Source organism: Diadema antillarum, unplaced genomic scaffold, assembly GCF_040938485.1.
Source record: "Diadema antillarum isolate AM-2024a unplaced genomic scaffold, OU_Dant_1.0 scf00000207, whole genome shotgun sequence".
Taxonomy (NCBI): Eukaryota; Metazoa; Echinodermata; class Echinoidea; order Diadematoida; family Diadematidae; genus Diadema; species Diadema antillarum.
Window position 1 is genome coordinate 1,536,558 of NW_027271096.1, and position 22,222 is coordinate 1,558,779.

General features: G+C 37.8%; 1 protein-coding gene across 1 annotated transcript in view; it reads left to right on the forward strand.

Annotated features, from left to right (window-relative positions):
* Positions 1-15,128, forward strand: part of LOC139724110 (metalloproteinase inhibitor 3-like) — a 69,451-nt gene extending 54,323 nt beyond the window's left edge. Inside the window, exons 4-5 of the mRNA XM_071635311.1 lie at positions 10,332-10,456; positions 13,891-15,128. Of these exons, the coding sequence (XP_071491412.1) occupies positions 10,332-10,456; positions 13,891-14,106 (341 nt within the window). The 3' untranslated portion in view covers positions 14,107-15,128. The remainder of the gene's footprint in view (positions 1-10,331; positions 10,457-13,890) is intronic.
* Positions 15,129-22,222: the final 7,094 nt, after the last annotated feature.

A 22,222-nucleotide genomic window follows, 5' to 3' on the forward strand; every position in this document is an offset into this window, starting at 1 on the left:
CAACCTAAAGTGGTTCCATCTTCAAAATTACCGGCACGTACCTAGTGTATGCAAGAAATTGTGAGGCAAGAACTTCTTTTTTCTTTTTTTCTTTTTTTTTTTTTTTGGGGGGGGGAACCATTAACTTTTTTTCTGGGGGGGGGGGGGGAGGGGGTGGATGGATAGGGTGTCTCTTTCCGCGCTCGACTTGGAGTCAGAAACCACATCAGCACGAGGCATGTGCATATGCGACAACCTTGTAATGACCTATGCAGATGCTCGGTCCTGGCAAAGTGCGTAACCTCCTAATCAATCTCAGTATCAATGTCAAGCCCAGATGATATGTCACACCTTCTCAACTCAAGAACAATACCTGCTCTTCCTTCTACCTCATACCAAATAAATATTCTTTTTGATTCTTAAAAAAGACATTAAAAAAATCAACCCCCATAAATAATCAAGTAATGATCTTTCTTCTATAAGATATACAGCTCTTGGTGTCTGAACCATCTACATTTCTATGCTCTAGTAATCTTTAGTAATACTATATTTGAAAAATGAATGAACTCAATATCGTTTATTTCATAACAGTCCTTGCAGTCAATTTGAAAATGGAGATTGATTTTACTTCTCGCAGCAAACATATACATGCGCATTCACACACATGTGCACAAACTGTCATGTCAAAATTATTTTTTTTTTAAATGGATATGGCGGTCTGTGGGGAAAAGGCATGTATTACTCTCCATGGCATGGCAGCAGGAGCGAAGGCATCTGCCGGCCAATCACCAAGCGATGGACATCGGCTAGACAGGAAGCGTCCTGGTGGTCGCACGGCCACGCTACGCCAGACCTTGCTGCACGTTCGAGATACGCGTCGAGAGCATGCGCAACTTCCTGCTGATACCTCTCCCATTTCGTGGAAAACATTATTTGGCGAAAATTTAAAAAAGGAAGCAAACATAGATAGACACTTGGACACCTGTCATTATTTGGATGACTGGCCTTCCCTTAAAAACAAGACCTTTATTTCAATTTTGTATACATGTATTCTAATTTTTACATTTCTTCACCTGAGCCGACTAAATATGGGGCATGCTGTTAAAGAACCTAATTATGAGGGAGTAACAGAAAAAATTATTTCATGATCTCACTGTTTTTGTTGTTCTTGTTGTCTTTGCATATAAAACATGCCTCTCTGCCTTCGGATACTGTCTACCATTACTTGAGATTATCAACAAAATAACTTGCTCATCATAAAACTTTGTCACAACTCAATGTTTGTATCTAACTTGTTGAGGACGAGTCCCGAGTATACTCGGGCAGGTGTCTATGGGAAATACAATCATGTTATATATAAAATCAGCCAATCCTCAACGGGTTAAGTGTTGTTGTGTTTTTCCTGGGATTGTCCTTTTTTTTCTTTTTTTTTCTTTTTTTTTGGGGGGGGGGCCTTGTTTTTCCATATGCTTGTATTTCAGAATATATATTCGCTTTGTCCTACAAGTGTGTGCTGACAAAACTTATCTCAAGAGGCAACCAACATATTTCTGGCCCTAGACACCAAAACCACATCTTGGGATCAGTTCAAGAATGAGGCTTATGCCCCAGCCGGTGATAGAAATTAGGAAACAATTAACAAGCTAAAGCATAGTGGTATCAGGACTATGATTGGACCTGAGTGACTCTTACCTTTACAACTTACAAGACTCAACAAGAATGATTAGATGGAACCGGATGACAGCTTTTGAAAGGCATCCTTTGCATCTCCTCATATCATCATTTGAGCGGTCTTGGTTCATAGTGCCTTTGACATAACAGCTTTGAAAGTTACATCAGGGGCAACCTTATCATAACTATCATAGTGACATGCAATTCATTACAGGCTGCTCGTTTATATCTCGGGGGTGTCACTTGATTTTTGTTTCCCCTTCTGTAGTAGAATGTTCCGGTGATGGGAACAGAGCCAACAACATCTGCTAGAACAGCCTCTGTTTGTCACCTACGATTATGGAATACAATGACGGCACAAAAGCACAAAGGGAGATAACCATTCCAAACTGCCAACTTCCCCCTCTCCTGCCGTGTAAAATCAAGAATGATGCTATGCCAGAAATTTGTCAGTGTGCTAGCATGAGTGCCGCGCAGAGGAGAGAAACATGGCAGATACATTGTGAGCCTACGTGCCTCCGTCCCTGCCAGGAATCGGGAAAGAGCCCACGGTGATACAGCAAAGGAGATGAGAAGGGAAAAGGGGCGGAGTAAGTGGGAGGAAGGGGAGAGGGGTTGACGGATGGAAGGGAATTGGTGGGCATCGGGGTGTGTAGGGGAGCCAAAAGGGTAAGTGGGCTAGAGGCCATGAGTTTAATAGCTCAACATCTCAACATAGAAGAAAAATATCTGTATATGACCTTGCGCCAGTGTAATTGCACATCAATGCTCAATCGATAGGTCACTGGCATGGTATGCATGTCTCTAAACAAGAATTGTCTGAGCAGACACCCTTGGAAGATCATCTTCGACATACTTTCCGTCCGGGTCAAACAGACCCTTCCCCTTAATGACGAGCATCAATTTCCTCGGCAATCACAACCCTTCTCCATCAAAATTAGCAATTGATGTAATCTAGGTTAATGCACTGCTTACCGAGAGGGGGTCTTCCACTCTTTCGTCCAATGGGCAATAATGCGATCTTGGCAGTAATGGGTTAAACTTGAGCACTGCAGGTGCTGGCTCGGATATGGCCATGTGCAAATTGTGTTAATTCTTACGCAAGATGATTGATAATATCTGTAAAAGCAAGTAAGAAATACCATGTGTTCAAGATTGTTGTTAACCCTCTGAAGACGATTTGATTTCGCTACAACATACATTTCCCACAGACGCTTGCCCGAGCATACTCAGGACTCATCCAAAATGGGTTAACCCGTTGAGGACGAGTCCCGAGTATACTCGGGCAGCTGTCTATGGGAAATGCGTGTTGTAGCAAAATCAAACCGTCCTCAACGGGTTAATGAGCCAACATCTACCAGCAAAAAAATGCCATCAGTCACTATCAAGACATGATTTACAGAGTCTGGAATGAACCAGTAATTCTAATACAGTTTGTAGAATAGGATACACATCAAGTAGCCACTTTAAAGTTCTATTTACATTTATGCATATTTTATTATGCATCATTTATATCTCTGAATGCTTATGAGCATGAAACAAAGTAGTGTGTAAAATGTTCACCAACATGTTCACAGGTCTTTAACACTATTTTTCTCAGCATCTTCATGATTACCAGTTTTAACATTTTCTATTCCTTTTTCTTTTGTCTTATCAAGTTCTGTCTACTGTGCTTTTGAACACATTCATTTTTGCAACTCTTTTTTTTACAGATATCCTCTGCTCTGCAATAAAAGTTCTCTACTTTTTTGAAAAACAAAATCCTCCTCACCATTTTCTTCAAATTTCTTGTCATGTACTTTTCCCATTTTTTGCTATCCATCATCTTCATACTGGCTTTCACTAAGTTGTCAGTTTACCTCATTTTCCATTTCAAAGTTCTGTCTGTTTATTTCTACTTATAACGCTTCCTGTCTGATTGGTTGGAGAAGGTTACTTTTAGACCAGCGTTTCCTCTCGCTGCCTCTTTCCGTCTCCTGTCTTGTTTTCTACTTGTTTTTCCTCATCAGCATCCACATCTGCCTAGCTCTGTCATAGAGATGTTTCACATTTGTTTATAATCACGTTCGCAAAGTGCACTTTTCAACATGCCTAAAGTTATGTATGGAGTTTTCAGATGACAAAAAGAGTCTCCTCACTGAGTGTCAACTGAAAACAACATTCCAGGCAACACCTGTGCCACAAACCACAAGCAACATTCCATGCAACACCTGTGCCACTAACCACAAACGACATTCCATGCAATACCTGCACCAGTAACCGCAAACAACATTCCATGCAACACCTGTGTCATTAACCACAAACAACATTCCATGCAACACCTGTGTCATAAACCACAAACAACATTCCATGCAATACCTGTACCACTAACCACAAAACAACATTCCATGCAACACCTGTGCCACTAACCACAAACAACATTCCATGCAACACCTGTGCCAATAACCACAAACAACATTCCATGCAACACCTGCACCACTAACCGCAAACAACATTCCATGCAACACCTGCGCCATTAACCACAAACAACATTCCATGCAACACCTGTGTCATAAACCACAAACATTCCATGCAATACCTGTACCACTAACCACAAACAACATTCCATGCAACACCTGTGCCACTAACCACAAACAACGTTCCATGCAACACCAGAGACTCCAACCCCCAGCACCTTCTGATCTGGAGATTCTCCCGCCTGAAACCCCTAGCAAACGGGAGACTCCCTGTTGATGTGCGCAAAGCACAAAATTCCTTGCGGCCGGGGTCCAGTCTAGGGTCCTAGATGCTCTCTCTTGCTATCTTAGGCTTATTTTTCAAAACATACGATATGGCAATAAGTAAGAAATCCTTTCACGGGAGACACATAGCCAGGGCGGGAGAAATCAAATCTCAAGCGGGAGAACGGGAGATTTTGCAAAAATGGGCTTTCGGCGGGAGATCTCCCATCGAAAGCGGGAGAGTTGGAGTCTCTGCAACACCTGTGCCACTAACCCAATGACATGTCAATCAAACTCTCAATATGCTAGCATGCAGCAGTATGCATGTGATGTGCGTGCATAATGACGGAAGTTAACACAATGTTAAGGTATAATTCATCTCCTCAATTAGGATTTAGAGGTCACATCATTAACAGGTATCCATTAAGAATCAAGTCAAACTCAAAAAAAAACACTCCCTAACATTATAGTTAGCTACAAGTGACTTTAAAAACATGATTCCACTTTGCTTTCTAGATTGACAAAAATAAGTCACATGACTTGAAATATGCCTCTACGCACATACAGAAGAACTGGTTCTTCGTTAAGTCTGAAACTCCTCTGGTTCTTTCTCTACCTCAATCTCTGTCATTCTCTGCTCGCCCCCCCCCCCCCTCCCAACCTTCATCATCTCATGCAGCTTTCAGTGTGTGTTATGCATAACAGTGCTCTCGTTTCTGGGCGGCTGTTCCTTCCGAAGCTCATATTTATGTCATAAACAGATGGTCACACCTCTCCTGGTGGAGTTATGGCAAAGAGATTGCCTCAGTCCCTGCCAATATGTCATCTTATTCTTCTTTTCTGTTTTATTTTGTTTTGTTTTGTTTTTCTCCCTGAGATCTGCTGATGAGCTAGGGAAGATATGTCATCCATGCATGGGTTGGATGGGTGTTGCTACAGTGGAGGATGAGGGGGCGTGAGGGATGTAGCTGTCAAATATGCCCTCTTCCTCACCTTGTCCACTCCTTCTCCTTCTTTCTCTGCTTTTTCTTTTATATCTTATTATTTGCCTTTCCTTTTCCACCTCTTCTGCTCTTTCCTTCGTCTTTTTTTTCCCTCTTGCTTTCTGTCTCCTCCTGATAATTTCTTTGTCCATTATTGGTGAATCATTGCACTTCACATTTAGTTTCACGGAAAAGTGACAAAATCTAATGCAAATCAAAAGGTAAAAGGCCTCCCCTTATCAGCTCCCATCCCTCCCCCTTTCCCATTTCTCCCACATCTACAAAAACTGGTCTGTAAAAGTTAATGGTAAGAAAACAATCTTTATAGTAATAGTATGCACCAAAAAGTAGGTCTTTATGATGACTTTTATAACTGAGAAGGAAAGGCGGAGGAGAAGGGGGGCAGACAGAGGAGAGACTGGAAAGTCCATTTGGAGGTGGGCAGGGAAAGTCTCAACCAGTTTTAGAAGCGCCAGTACCGAGTTGGGTGCACTTTGGTCTAGTCAGAAAATCAATTGTCGATATTTTTCGCCCTTCGCCGTGGCAGGCTGCCCGGTCTGGCTTCTAAACAATGACACGGCATGTTCTCCCTGTATTGTAAGCAAAGAAAGATTGAAAACATCCAGCCCCAAACTCCACCCTCCTTCTGCTTTTTTTTCCCTCCCTCTATTCTATACTTGAACCCTCGTGTTCTTCCTTCATTTTAAAGGGACTGTACAGAACTGGTTGAGGTGGGGATTCATGTTTTTTACATTCCTAAGTGAGATAATGAGAAACCTCTTATGAAATATGAAAGAGCATGTAATTTTAAGAAGGGTACAATGTTTATTTGATGAAAATTGGTTTTCAAATGGCTTAGATATCCAAAAAAGTGATAATAATACAAGGCAACATGCCACAACTTTATTATAATCTCTTTGCTTTACCTTGTTTTTTGGATATCTCAGCCATTTCAAAATCGATTTTCATCAAATAAACTTTTGATACCCCATGGAATTGCATGCTCTTTGACATCTCATAGAGTGGTTTCTGAATATCTTGCAAAACATTAAAAGCTAAATCCTCACCTCAACCACAACTGTACACACCCTTTAAAGGTGCACTTTACAACTGCATGCAGCCAACCACCAAAAGGTCAAGACTCTGTCAGCGTACTGTTTCCAGCCAAGTTCTTCCTGTAAATAATACATGACATAACAGGACTTTCGGCATACAATACGGATTAATTTTTGCATCGGTCATTGTGGACTGGGTTCTCTGCAGCTTCACTTGCAATGATGAGCAATCAAATCATTTCTCTGTTTAGAATTTGGAGTTACAACACGTACAAGGGGTTTTCATTGGGCAGTTTTAGCAGCCTTGAACCTTGAATGAGTACTCTTCCAAAAGCAAAGACGCTGTCCAGCATTTTGATATTACTCTTTATTGTTAGTTGTCTCAAATGACAATATTCTTCAACTCATCACCACATGGTAGGATACTTGTAGGCACAATGGGGGTAGGGTTCTACACTCCACTTTTTAGTACACCGTCCAATCCACAGAAACTGCAACCCTTGTAATCTAAATGCACAGCACATTCTTTGCATTTCATACATTTTTTCATGATAAACACTTCCTTTCTGTGATATTTAGGGAAAGTGTGGGGTATATTTCAATTTACTAGCATGACCAACATGTGTTCAAGAAGAATTCACAAACAAAACAAAAAAAAATCCAGTGAAAACATTCTATACTAACTGATCTTATCATGCATCATAATACACTTAGTCAAGGTATTGGTCATATTAAATCATGTCATCATAAATTCCCTCCTGCATGGTAAAACATGCAACTATTGTAAGTCAAATGACATGTATCATTTCATGATTTAGACTGTCCATGATTCATCAGATATCTAAACAAATCAAAGAAACATTTTTGGCTTTAGATGCAGTTAGCAACTCTTCGACAAAAGTGTATTTGAACAAAATCTTTGGTTACATGAAAGCTAACAAGTCTTTGTCTGTATGTATATGAATATTATAGCAAATATATGTCTGCAGGTATGGACTGTGTAATACACATGCCACAGTGGTGTTAAACAAATCTCCAGTTTGATGCGCACATGACAAATCTTGGCTACATGTGTGCTCAGCAAATCTATGACTACATGTACATGTATACTGCACAAATCTTAGTCAAGTTTAAAGGATCAGTTGTACATCCCTTGTGCAAATGTCTCATGTACAATTTTTGCATGATTGAAGAATAATGTCTTCAAAAATTGTGCATGAAATATTATGGTAACAAACATCAGAAATGAAAAAACAAAAAATAACCCCATGTAACCTGAGAATATGTTCTCCTTTTCTACCAAGAATAAAAGTTGGAATCTGTTTTTATTTCCTTTGGTCCAAATAATTACCTGGGATTCTATAGTATTGTGTCCCCTCCATCATGGAGAAGTTTTTAGTTTTATCATTCTGAGCATAGGCCTGAATTACCCACCTCTAAAATGAACTATATCATTAAATCTAGTCAACTGGACTTACTTGTAATTTGGAGTTGGACGCTTCATCAGGCCGACTGACTAGATTTAATGATATAGTTCATGAGATACTTTACCTGGATGACTGAGAACATTCATTGACTACCTCTAAAATATAACACTTTATGATAGGAATATGATTTACACGGTTGCAAAAGGGACACACACACACTTTAAATGGAGAGCTTCCCAAAACACATTCAGAGATTTTATAGCACATGCAGAAGAATTACTAAAACATTTTTCAGGAAAAGTGGGGAATTTGTTCAAAAGGTTTCATTTAATTCCATCTGATGCCACCTTCTCTGATGGCAAATTTACAAGAATTTGTGAGTAATAGAACAATTATAACGAATTATAGCAACCAATCATAAGGAATTTCACATAACATGATTTGATTTGACTCAATACTGAGATATGCTAATATAAACATTATCTTTCTTCATGCTTAGTAGCTTCCACAGGAGCTAGGCCATGCATTTTATCAAAGTCCTACGAAAAAAATAAATCAACATGTGGATTTGGGGAGACTGCCCCTTTAACATGCATCATAAGTACAGAGTTCACGGGTAGCTGTAGTCCGTGCAACAGGTACCAAATATTGACATGGGTGCCGTCGAGACCACCTTCAAAAGATTGCCTTCAATTAAAAACTGACATCCGGCAAATATTCCCAAACATCCTGTCCGTTTTTCTCTGACTCTGGTTGATAGGGGACATAATTCTCTCTCGTTGACAAGCTGTTTGCAGAAGTGATAATAACAAATAGATGGATATCCCTAAAAGAAAATGCAATGAATTGAATATAAAACCAAAATGTGCAGCCTATCAGCAGAGATACATATCAAGAGTGCAACTGCAGTCCTCTTCCCTGACTGTAAGAAAAGACTTAAAAGCAACAGGCTGGGGAAAGTACATATGACGTGATGCAAACATTACAGCTGCGTCAGCCGTGATATTTGAAGTGATACAGCTCCGCGTCCTCTCTGCCAAAGTTAAGAGAAGTCTATCTATACATATGAACACCAGTCCCACGCATGTGTGACATTTCAAACACAACGGGATCTATTTCTGTGTGTGCTTTCTGAGAGACATGTATTGTTGATTATGTACACTTGTAGTTTTGCTCTATATTGTGGATAATGGCAAATTAGAAATACAGTGGAGTCTCATTTTCCATACGTGCATTTCTTGTTGATTTTCGCATTTGTGAATGGAAAGCCTAAAGTAATTGTCTGGTTTCACTGATGTGATTTGTTTTTTATCATATATTTTATGGTTTCACAATCAAATGAAATCACTAAATTTGCAAATGATTAGCAGTTATTGTGGAAAAAACCAAGGAAAACAAACCAAAAAGAAAGTTACAAGAACTTTTCTTAGAAAAACCGGTCTGTACGAAAAGCACCACCATGATTTAAAAAATTGTCAAGGAGAGCACAGCTCCCTCGAAAACCACTGATGTGATTTTGATTTTACAGAAGACAAAAATGAAGATCCCCATATTAGAATGCAGTGTAAGGAATTGTTTTGTCATTATTTAATGTATTATTACTGTTGAATCTGATCTATACCATAATATACCAACAAAGACAATGACCCAGCACTGATACATAATATACAACAGGTGAAGGATAATTATTCAAGTGTGAAGTGGGTTACCTGTCCAAAGAGAGAGAGAGAGGGAAAAAAAAGGATAAAGGGCGTTGGCCATCAACATAGCACAAGTCAAGTTCAACCTGCGTCATTCCCCTCACCTACGAGGGTTGGGGACGAGCCAGAAACCGGTGGGCTGTTCGGCAACGTACCCCTATGATAATAAGCATGAAATGTCACCTAGATTGAGCCCGGTAACAGGCACCTAACATGTGATAGCAAAAAAATGAGTCGAGGTCCACGACTTGTGGATTAGTGCACTTGGCACATGTCAATGGGTTTGATTGCTAACAAATGATTGCAAACATGAACAAATTGACAAAGCTTAATCATAAAAACTTTTCCAATTGTTATTTTATTACTTTTCAGTCATCACTGAAGAAAAATAACATGCCTTGTCAGGTCTTAACAATCTGTGTGCCATGGTATAGACTCCCTGTGTGCCACATTATTCTGAGACGCATGAGCGCTTTCCACAACTATTCTGTTCTTCAAGGCCACACTACTTTTTAAAGAAGCATTAATGGTAGAAATGCAGTACAGCAAAATTTTAGACAAGATTACAAGCCTTGACTATGATGTAAATTTCATGACAAAGCTGTGGTTATTTTTCTTGCAAATGGAGAGTATTCAAAATGAATTCATTTGTGCAGGGTTGTGCAGCCAGTACAAGCAAAATATATGCAATGATGGCAAATCGTGGACTGAGTAGGGCATGTGAACAGGGTGCATGAAGATTTGATGCAATGCTTTGCTTGAGTTTTCTGTCCATATCTTTCTAAATCTCACACAGGTACATTCTACAATGCAGAACTGAGGCTCTCGACCTGTAACTGGATCGCGGGCTACAAGAATATCACCAAGCGACAAAGACAGGGCATAAAGCACAACTACAAGATGCAGTGTGGAAAGTGTGATGTGAGTATTCCTTCCGTTAAGGTCTATTTACAGTATTGGTGGAGATGAGAATTGGGCTTTTAACTTTTTGCAAGATACCTAGAAAACACTTATAAAATAGTACACAGCATACCATTTTAGGAGGAATTCAAAGTTCATTTGATGAAAATCTGGTTTGGAATGACTGAAACATCCAAAAACAAAGCAAAACAAAGCAATCGTAATAAAGTGTGGGTCCCACACTTTATTAGAATCACTCTCTATTGGATATCTCAGCCATTTCAAAACCAATTTTCATCAAATAAACGTAGAATTCCTCATAGCTTTACATGCTCTTTCATATTCATAAGAGGTTTCTCATTATCTCACCAAAAAATGTTAGAAACCTGAACTTAGGTCTCAACCAAAACTATACGATCCTTAAGGTCTATTTGATAGCATACACAACCTGCCTTCTTTTACCAAGAGGGAGGGGGCAAAAGCAAATTTGATAAACTAAAGTAAAGATACTAAGAGCAACAAAAACAATAATACCTGATTATTACTAGAATTACTAATAATAATGGTGATGAGATAATTATGATATTGATGATGATAATAGTAATAATAATCATCAAAGTAATAATGATTATAGTGATATAAACATTAGAAATAGTAATAATGATAACAATAATCGTGATAGATATGATGATATTAACAATAATGACAACATACATAGATCTAGATACAGGTTATTAACCATAAATTCATGGTTTTCACCCACAGTAACACTTTAGTCCAACCCATAAGCAATTTAACCAGCTAAAAGAAAAACATGATATTGCCTTCTCTTTCATGAATGTTTTAAATCTCAGGTTGAGACAAGGGATTTTTTTTTTTCCTGAAATACATATTTATTATAAGGACATACTGACATAAAGCAACTACACTGACTGGATTTCGGCAGTATAGTTTGTCATTTTGTCATCTGAACAATAAACAAATCTATATCCACAGTGACAAGTGACATCAAAATAGAATGTCTCTATATATTTTGGTGGAAATAACAGGAGGGTTATAGCACCACAAATAGTAACTTCCTAAAAAAAATCCTTTGGCTTGTGGGTACTCATAGGTTTTACCAAATGTTTGTTCATTTCCAAGCAAATGGCACAACATGACCATGAAATTAATCTGTTGGTATGGTTGTAATTTTAGTCATCATTTCCTTGCAATCATTATCCTATTCCTGGACATGCCCCCTTGTGAATGTTTTATGATTTAGGGCCGACCATAACAATCTGTCAGTACTGATATTTAAGAAATGTGCATCATCAGGGGTTAAAGGGATTGCACAGTTTCAGTTGAGATGGGGCTTCCGGTTTCCAACATTATTTTATGATTACTTTTTTTTGAGATAATGAGAAACCTCTTCTGAAATATGAAAGAGCATATAATTCTAGGAGGAATTCAAAGTTTATTTGGCGATAGTTGGTTTTGAAATGGCTGAGATATTTCAAAACAAAGGAATCCTGATAAAACGTGGCACCTACCTTTCATTAGGATTGCTTTGTTTTACTTTGTTTTTGGATATCTCAGCCATTTCAAAACCGATTGTCATCAAGTAAAGTTTGAATTCCTCTTAGAGTTGCATGCTCTATAACATTTCATAAAGTGTTTTCTAAGTATCCCGCAAAAAGTTACAAGCGGAATCCTCACCTCAACCAATACTATACTGTCCCTTTAACACGTCATGCATATGTCATGTTAAAGTATACCAAACATTTCCCTTGCCCCCTTCCTCAAAAACAGAAGAAAAAAAATTTTTGCAAAATAAGTAACCATTGAATTACTGCCATAAAGATATTTTCCACCATCAAGAGCACATAGGATAGTTCTTGTTGCTTACTCGTTCTCCTTTTTTTTTTTTTTGGAGGGGGGGGGGTGTAGAATTCATTTTGCATTTGTACAGAGTGTAAATATAACTCGCGAGACAAAAACAATATGGGGAGGGGGTCAATTTGAAGTATTTGAAGTGTATGTATCCAAAGTATCAATTTATTTCAATGTCAGCTCTATCTGGGACTGACTGTGTTTCATATTCTTAGAGTGGCTGTGATATTGTGATCCCTTTAACCCAGTTGCCTGCAAGTTTAGAAAGATGATCCTATGACATCATCCGTAATATGACCCTGGCATCATAGGCTTAAAAGTCTACCAACTCCAACTGGGTTCACTGCTGTGGCCACATGAGGGCGCTATTGAACAAAAGTCATTGCTGCCAGATTGACTAGTTCTTTGACATCTTGTCCTCCATAACTCTATGGGCACTTACGCGGTCTAAATTTTGCTTTTTAAGTTAAGTGTTGAGCAGCTCCATCAGATATATATTTTTTAGAATACAAAGGAAATATCTGTGATTCTCTTTGTTTCCATGGAATTCAAACTTAAAGGAATTGTATAGTTTTGGTTTAGATGGGGATTCAGGTTTTAACTTTTTGCAATATAATTAAAAACCAAGTAGTTGAAATATTGAGAGACATACAATTCTAAGAAGATTCCAAAAGTTTCTTTAGTGAAAATCGGTTTTGAAATGGCTGAGATATCCAAAAACAAAGTAAAACAAAGAGGTCGTAATAAAAGGTTGTACCCATCTTTTTATTAGGTAGGACCATTTTGTTTGCGTATAACTCACCCATTTGAAAACCGATTTTCATCAAATAAACTTTTAATTACTCTTAGAATTGTATGCTCTTTAATATTTCAGATGCATTTTTTTTTTTCCTATCATCTTGCAAAAAGATAAAACCTGAATCCCAATCTCAAACAGAACTGTACCATCCCTTTAATCAATTTTTAATATAATGCAGAAACATATTGCGGTTTGATTGGTAGCAGCTTCCATTTATACAATAGATTCAACTGTGACAACATTTTTACTTGTCCACTGTTAAAAAAAAATCAGATGCTATTTATTGGCCTACTACCCTGCAATGATATTGGGAATAGTGAAAAAATCCATTGCATAATCAAATTTTCTAATAAACAAGCAAATAAATCTACTCGTGCATGACAAGTGGCTAGAAAGGTTTACATTGCATACACAGGTCCCTATCACAGAAACATAACTAATGCCAATCTTTTCATAAATGTATACACTTTGACATTATTGTGATTTGAAGCAGATCCAAAGTCTACTCTGTTGCATGGTCAAGCCAAATTTGATGATCTTCCTTTAGTATTGATAAATATAGTCAGAAAATTGAATTGCCTAAAAACAGAGAACCTTGGGCAGATGATTTTCTTTCATCGATCGATCAAAATGGTATCATAGAAAGACTAAGTAATCTCTTTTGCTCAACATTTTCAGCACACCTATGCTACCTCCCAAAGTGGATATGCTCAAAAGCAATTAATAACAAAAAAAGGATGTAAACTGATGCATTCCACACATTTTTCTCTCAATTCTCTTGCAGATCTCCCCATGCTATGGACGGTACTGCCCAACGGACCCTGTCCCCAACCTGTGCATGTGGGACATGGCCAACCTGCGTACTGACTGCGAGAGCCAGTTCGCCTACTGCACAGGCGACGCGCAAGGCCAGTGCGTTTGGTACGGCAAGGGGGACATGAAGAGGTGTGTGCGCAGGAGGGTGAAAAGCAGGAGGCGAAACCAGGATTTCCTGCCGTGAACATCAAACTGCCCCACCCAACCATCCTCCTTCTCCTCCTCCTCCTCCTCTTCCTCCTCATCCACGTCCTCCTCCCCATCATCATGACCATCACCAGCTATCATGACTGTCATGGCAGTCGGTACCAACAGGACTGAAATGGACTCATGGAATGAATGGTTTCAGATGACTACCTATTGCTAGGGAGTGAAACCCTCTTTAATGTGTACAATGTACATATCTACCCATTTATCACACAGTGGCACTTCCCTAGTACAACAAAGATCGGTGCGACAGTGTCACTTTTTTTTTCTTTCACAAAGAAACCTGTCTCTTCTTGATGTTTTATTGACTTGATATGTGAACAGACCGATTTGAAATGGGAGTCGTTACGGGAAAGAAAGAAGGAATTGATGAGAATTCAGGCCCAGATATCACAAATCAGAGGCTTTTTAACGAAATTTGAAAGGTACTGTATATTTTGTAAAGTAAAGTGTACAGATAATGAAGGGTATTGTTACTATGTCATTTTGCATTGCTAGTTTATTTATTTTAATCTTCCTATTAAACATAAACTCAGATGTATTAGAATTGAAGTTGTATGTTTTTCAATGTAATCATTCATTTAAGTCTACTTGGCAAAATGCACCTAGAAATAACCATAAAATCGTAATGCTCCTTATCACAATCTCTCCCTTTTCTAATACATTTTTTTTTTCAATGAAGCAAAGTTCCTGACCTAAATGTTGAGATGAAATGAACATGGTTTTGACATTGATCTGCTGCCCTCTACAGCTCACAATCCACACACATTTGTTGATATTTGTCAGTTGTCCTCTAAAAATATCAAACTGCCTCAAAACTTGATATTGTTAACTGCCAAGCATCTCAATACCAATGCCTTTGCTAACAATTGAGATTTTTTTTTTTCTGTTACGCTAATTAAACCATGATATTGGTCAGCAATGTTAGTTTCTTTACATTGCATTTGTTCTACTTTAGTTTATCATTGTTTAATCTTTACTTCTTCAACAAAAGAATCAGACGTATTTTGACCCTACATAAGATAAATATGGTTGTCATGCATACTCATTTGGAAAAATCAAAGTCAAGTATTAAAAACTTTGTGTAAATATTCATACATTATGATATGACTTGCTACTTTGAGCATTATGTCAAATATATATATTTTTTGTGTAAATATTCATATTGCTTATGGTATGTTTATCCATCTTTAATTCTCCACAGAAAATATCCCCTCAGATTTCTTTTCATGAGCATTTCTGCTGAAGTTGTACCTGTTCTGTATGTCTGTGTGTGTCTGTGTGTCTATCTGTCTGTCTGTCTCTCTCTAAATTGATATGACATCCTATATTTCTAATATCACATTACAATGTACCTAATCAGTCATAAAAATAACACTCTGTTGATCATACAATGTTCATGCAAGCATTCAATGGAACAAAAATATCTGAATCCCTAGTCCCACACCTGTAACTTTATGTGGACGAAAACAAAAATGATTTACGAATATTTTCAAGCCTTTGTCATTTTATTTATATTATTGATCGGCAACAATGTATAACTAAACATGCCATCTCAAATGAATGAAGAAGTGTAACCAATAGTTTTGAATGGTTTTCATTGGCTTAGATTCACAAAATGTTGTGCATACTTCCCTGAAATTGTGGAAAGGTTTGTCTTTGTATATCAATGTGTTCAAGTCTTCCGTACACTTTATTAATGACCTCGCTGAAGTACTATCAGTTGAGATGCAGTAAGAAAAAAAAAGTGTGATGTAAGTTGTGATGTATTGCAAAAATTTGTGACACAAATGCCTTCTATTTCCATAACTGGCAATGTTCCTCATCTGCTTTTAAAAAAGGATATTTCTGCGAGTCTGTTTTTTTTTCTTCTTTTTATTGTTGGTTTTATTTCTTTTCCCCTCTCTCATCATTGATTTGCTTTAAGAAAAGTCTGGCAGCCTTGGAATTGAAAAACTGAAAAAAAAACATTGTTTTAGTGTACATGCTTTGATTGTTTTATTGAGCTTGCTTTCTTCAAATAGATTCAATAAATATTCTTTGATAGAAAAAAAAATGCTCTTCTTTGGTGTTCTGATTTTTTACATTGTGTTGCATCTGAAAAGGAGTATTTTGTTTGTTTGTTTGTTTGTTTGATATTATTTTCTTTGACATAATGTCAAAATCAAAATCAAATTTCTTTTCAGTGATATCACCAAAAAACATTAATAATACAATGCAGGCCTACATGAGTAAAAAAAAACACAAAAAAACCCCAAAAACAAAAAACCTAACATTCATGATAATATACATTAATTTCATTAACAAAATCATTGAGATCAGAAGAAACATTTAACAATATCCAGCATATCAATGCATTTCTGCATAAAAAAAAAACAAATGGTGTGTTAGATTAAAAAAATCAATAAGAGATCTGGGGGGTGTTTCATCAACGTTTGTCAGCGCTGACAACTTGAATCACCATAGTAACAGTCAGTGACCAGAGCATCTCAGCCAATCAAAACCAAGGATTTTGCTGAAATTGTCAGCCCTGACATACATTGATGAAACACCCCCCAGGATCAATGTCACATTCCCACATGATTTCACCAACAGCTATATTGATCAGAACTGCATATGCAATATTGGGTGCATTCATCTAAAAGATTTCTGAGGCAGAATCATGAACCATGATTTTCAAGCGCATTTAGAAATGGCAACTTGAAATGGCATTCAAAGGGCAATTTGAAATGCTTTTACGACAACGACTAACTTCTAGTATAATGTACACGCTGTTGGTTACAAAAAAGGTGTGCACCTCACTTGACCTCTACTTCCCGGGTCGAATGGCGCAAAGCAGCTCCGCATGTGACAACACTTGAATTGCCTTCATATGTGACCCGCTACAACAAAAGGATCCTAAAGTCGCTGACAGCCGATTCGAGAAAAATCGAGTTTGAAGTCACATCATCAAAATTGGTCAAAACAATCAAATTTCTGTTTTTGGCTTGATTTTGTAGTCTAATGTTTTGTCCATCATCTGCCGAAATTTTGAAGCTAAATGATCAAAGGAAAGGCAAGAAATTATCGTTTTTCTGGGCCATGATTTTCCGACTTTCAATGTTAAAGAGAAACGTGTCCGAAGATTTGGATTTAGCGAGGCAGCTATAGACTCCGCCCCTAGCAACGAGGGAGTGATCTTATTGGTCAGCGCGTGGCATCCTGATTACCGATTGGTCGTGTGTAGACCGCTGGTGCTAAGCTTGACTGAACATGGCGGAGGTCGCTAGGAGCTTGCCTTCTACTACTAGTAATTGTCAAGCGGTGAAAACTGTCTCACCTCCCCATGACCATGATAGCGTCGGAAGGACAACTTTGAAGGCATTTTTCTCGTAACTCTGATTTCTTCAACCACTTGAAATGCGCTGATGAAATCATCGATATCTCCACAACCGAGTACTTTTATGAATTGTGCTAAATATGAAATTGAAGTGGAAGTGTACGGGAATGATATCATGGCATTTTCAGAAAATTGTCCTCCCCCGACTTTCGGATAGCAGGTCACATATTGTGCTTAGATAAACGCCACACCCCAAGAATTGCATTTAAACCGTGTACGTTCATCAACGCCATTCGAAACGCATTTTGAAAAGTTTTGAAAAGTGATGATACCATGACTATACACCACTCCTACTGACTTCTATACAAATGAACATAAAAAAACATATTTTATTATCAATAATTTGACAACTTCAACCCCCTCCCCTTTGAAAGTCACCATAAATAGGTTAATGTCAATCTACAATGACGTGGTGCTATATCTGTTCAGTGGCAAGTCATATAAAGACTTTGGAAGTGATGACATCATTACCCTTCTAATTTGCATATATGCAAATAGAATCAACATGACTGTTTCATACAAAGTCTGAAACTGTATAATTACATCAAAATCATTACATTCAAAATTCCAAATTCAATGAAACTACAAAAGTTCCGTTTGTCTGATTTCATTCTATTTATCTGCTTATATTTAAGGAACAAACAAAAAAGATATATGGAAAATTAATTCAGTGACATTTCAAATATAGAATTACTTTCCTTGAAAAGATAGTAGTCCTAATTTGCATATCACTGTGTGGCAGGGGTATCTTCACAAAGAAACTTCATTTGTTACAGATTTCAAAATGTCAGCTCCAACAGCTGACAGATGCCATTTGATTTAGAGAAAAGAGTAGAAGTTGCATGCCATAATGAAATACTTGTTTTTCTCTCTGCCAAACCTGTTAGAAATATATTGTAGAGGATAGCTACTTTAGAATAAACAGGCAAGTTAAGTTACTCTAAGAAAAAGAAATAAAATCATTGCAATCACTATTATCACTTTTTTGTTGTTTTTTATCTTTAAACTAAGCTGGTCTTTTGCCATTTGCATTTGTTATATCTAATAGCTGGTATACATGCTTATTTTCCACTTGCTAGTAAAATCTTGTTTGATATAATGTGTGTGTATGTGTGTGTGTATGTGTGTATGCGTGTATGTGTGTGTGTGTGTGTGTGTGTGTGTGTGTGTGTGTGCAGCACAAGAAAGAAGAATACAGCTGCTCTTTTTTTTGGTTGTTTGTGGACGTATTGATTTTATTGTCAATATGGATTTGACATTGAATGAAACTCAAATAAAGAATATTATAAAACAAAAAAAAGGTGTGTGTGTGTGTGTGTGTGTATGTATGTTACTCTACCATTAGCTTGTTCCTTTTGTCTTTATCCCCCCCCCAAAAAAAAAAACAACAACCAAAAAACAAAGTTATCACGATATGATTTTTACTTCTCAAAAACAAAACACTATAAAGTGATAGGAAGGTAAAGCCCAAGGTATTTTTTAATGTCTTTTTAACTTTCATTTTTAACAGAACATATAATAAGTCAAAAAGAAAATTTGTTGATGTTGTTATTAATACCTTTTTTTTGGGGGGGGGAGATAGGTTTCTGCCAGTGTAAATTGGTTTTACTCTATTCTTTGGCCCAGCTTGAAATATTAATGTACTTTGCTCCTTACCCTTGGAAATGGACTAAGTTCCAAGCCAGCACAGCATGTGCACACTTTTTCCAATAAAAAGGGCAGATCTTTTGAAGTGGCGTGTGCCCTAATATCAGTTGTGAGCTCGATGATAATGACAGGAGATTAATTGATAAGCTGTAATTGTTGAGTAAGCCTCTGCTAGCCCCTGGAGATGGAGTTTACATTGCTGGAGGGGGTGGAATTGAAACAGCTTGCAGCTAAGAGGATTGACATTAAATATTTGTGCAGTAAAAAATTCCTTCCTAATGACTGTTTTGCCACAGGAAGAATCTTCACAGAGCAGGTGGTAGAGAGGAGAGGAGGGCTTATTTAGAAATGGCAAGAAAGAAATATGATTCCAAAGAATTTTCCTTCAGAGAGTAAATAAAACATAGTTGTTGTTGTTTTGTTGTTTTTTTTAAAGTAATGAAATACAGTCAACCTTGCCAAAGTCGACCTCACACAAATAAGTCGAACAATTGCCTATGTCAAAGGTCTTTTCAAGTCCGCTTCTCTATATATCCTATTGACTTTAATCCCTTGTAAGTTGAATTTTTTTCTAGGTCAAAGCTATTTCTTCAGTCCAAATAGATTCAACTTAGGCGAGGTTGACTGTACAACAGAACAGGAGAAAAAAAAAAGAGATAGATTAGACGGATATGACATGCACTCCAGTCATAACATACACAGTTATAACAAAACTTCAGTGCAACAAAGTAAAAATTTAGGTCCCACAATTATTATGTATAATTATGTCTTAAAGGACAAGTCCACCTTCATATACATAAGGATTGAGAGAATGCAGCAATATTAGTAGAACACATCAGTGAAAGTTTGAGGAAAATTGGACAATCCGTTCAAAAGTTACGAATATCTTAAAGACACTCAGTCGTGGCGAGTGGTTTGTGCGGCACGGAGACGAACGCAACACGCTGCCTCCCCCATTCTGTATCAAATGTAGCGACCCCCGAATGAGAATAGCGCTGGCTCATTGGGTCAGCGAAAATACGGTAGGCTACAAGAGAGCTCCCTGTGCTTATCTCCTAACCCAAAATGGCTGTCTGAGCGAGCAACGAGAGCTTCCGAATGGACGCACACTCTCAGTGCGCATGCGTATGAAGAGAGGCCAAAAGAGCCACGCATCTTCTGGCCTCTCTCCTCCAATCACCGCAGCTCGCGGTGACAATATTTGTGTATGATGCGTACACACACACGCACACACACACACACACACACACACACGCCGCAGCAGCGTCTTCTGGCCTCTCTCCTCCAATCACCGCAGCTCGCGGTGACAATGTTTGTGAATGATGCGTACACACACACGCACACACACACACTTGTCTCAGTGGTAGCATTGTCCCACACGTTTATGGATATAGCACCAGACTCGGCATTGCGCAATTGCATGCACAAACTTCGGTCGTTCGGAGTTTACGTACCATTAGGGATGGCGATCGGCTGCCTTTAAGCAGGGCTCCACACTAACTTTTTTATTTGGTGGCCCGATGGGGCCACCAAAATCATCAATTTCAAATTTTTGGTGGCCCGAAAGAAAAATTTGGTGGTCCCTTCCAAACAATAAAAAACATTAAAATTTCTGCTTTTTTTTTTTGATGAGTCAAATATTCAAGTTTTATCATAGTAAGAAATGGAAGCTGGACATATCTACTCATAAATAAACCTCAACAAACTCGCAACACTCACTCTCAGGCACTCATTCAGTCCTTTTCATCCATCCTTTAACAAATTTAACTGCTGAATGGTAAGACTAAGTATAAATATTCATTGACAGGCACATGAGTTGCAACGTCTTAACGTAACTTAACACTTTTCACAAAATTTTGGTGGCCGGAGGCGGGCCACCAAATTTGCCCTTTTTTGAAATTTGGTGGCCCGACTTTCATTTTTTGGTGGCCCCGGGCCACCGGGCCACCGTTAGTGTCGAGCCCTGTCTTAAGTATCTGCGCAGTCACTGCTGGAAGAGAAAACTACTACAGTGTATGATGTCACATGCGTACAACTATATAAGGAAAATAAAAAGAGAATTTCACAAAACTTTACTTTTTGAATAAAGTGCACATTTCTTCAACTTGCTACTGACGTATGTTAAGGGTAATGTTATTCTCCCTGCCTTCTGAAAGAGAGAAGTCGAGTGTTCTTTTGTTATGCGAGAAAAATGGAAATATGTTGAATTTTCTTTATTCTTTCTTTATATCGTTGTACTCATGTGACATCACGAGCTATAGTAGTCTTTTCATCCAGCCGTGACTGAGCAGAAACTTCAACAATTCATAACTTTTGAACGGATTGTCCGATTTTGCTCAAACTCTCAGTGATGAGTTCTAATATTGCTGCATTCACTCAACCCACATGTCTATGAAGGTGAACTTGTCCTTTAATATACTTCACCTGTTCTGCAATAACAAAAGAAAAATGACGGTCCCGAGGACTTCGATTTAAAGGCCCTATTTACCTTTGGGAGCAATGATTTTGAAAATACTCAAGATATCTCATTTGATACATATGTGTAGGTCTGTTGCATCACAAAACATCCTACCAAAAAAAAATTTTGCAATAAAGCCTAAAATATAAGGAGATATCTCTATTTTTCTCATTAAACCATAACTGTATACGGATTAGTCTGGAAACATTTTTATTATAACTATGGTTCACATTTCATACATTTACCAATACTTACCTCGATTATACTGGTTCAAATTTTTCAGTGGTTGTTTCTATCCCTAACTCACATTTTAGAAATATTTTGAAGCACTAATGCTGGGTTTTTGTTTCATCTGCAAATGGAAAATTATGCCCTTAATGTATGAAAACTCTGGATTATGAATAAATTCTGAACAATATAAATAAAGAAGGAGTAAGGACAAAGATTTGTTTTAAGAGGAAGTTAGATGGGGAGGGCAAAAAATACACAGTGGAAGGGAGATGATGAAGTATTTTTGCTCAGTGTAAAGCTAACATGACTGATTGATAGTTCAATCGATTATTTGCAAGGCCAGGATCAGCCTTTTGAAGTGGTGATCCAAAACACTGT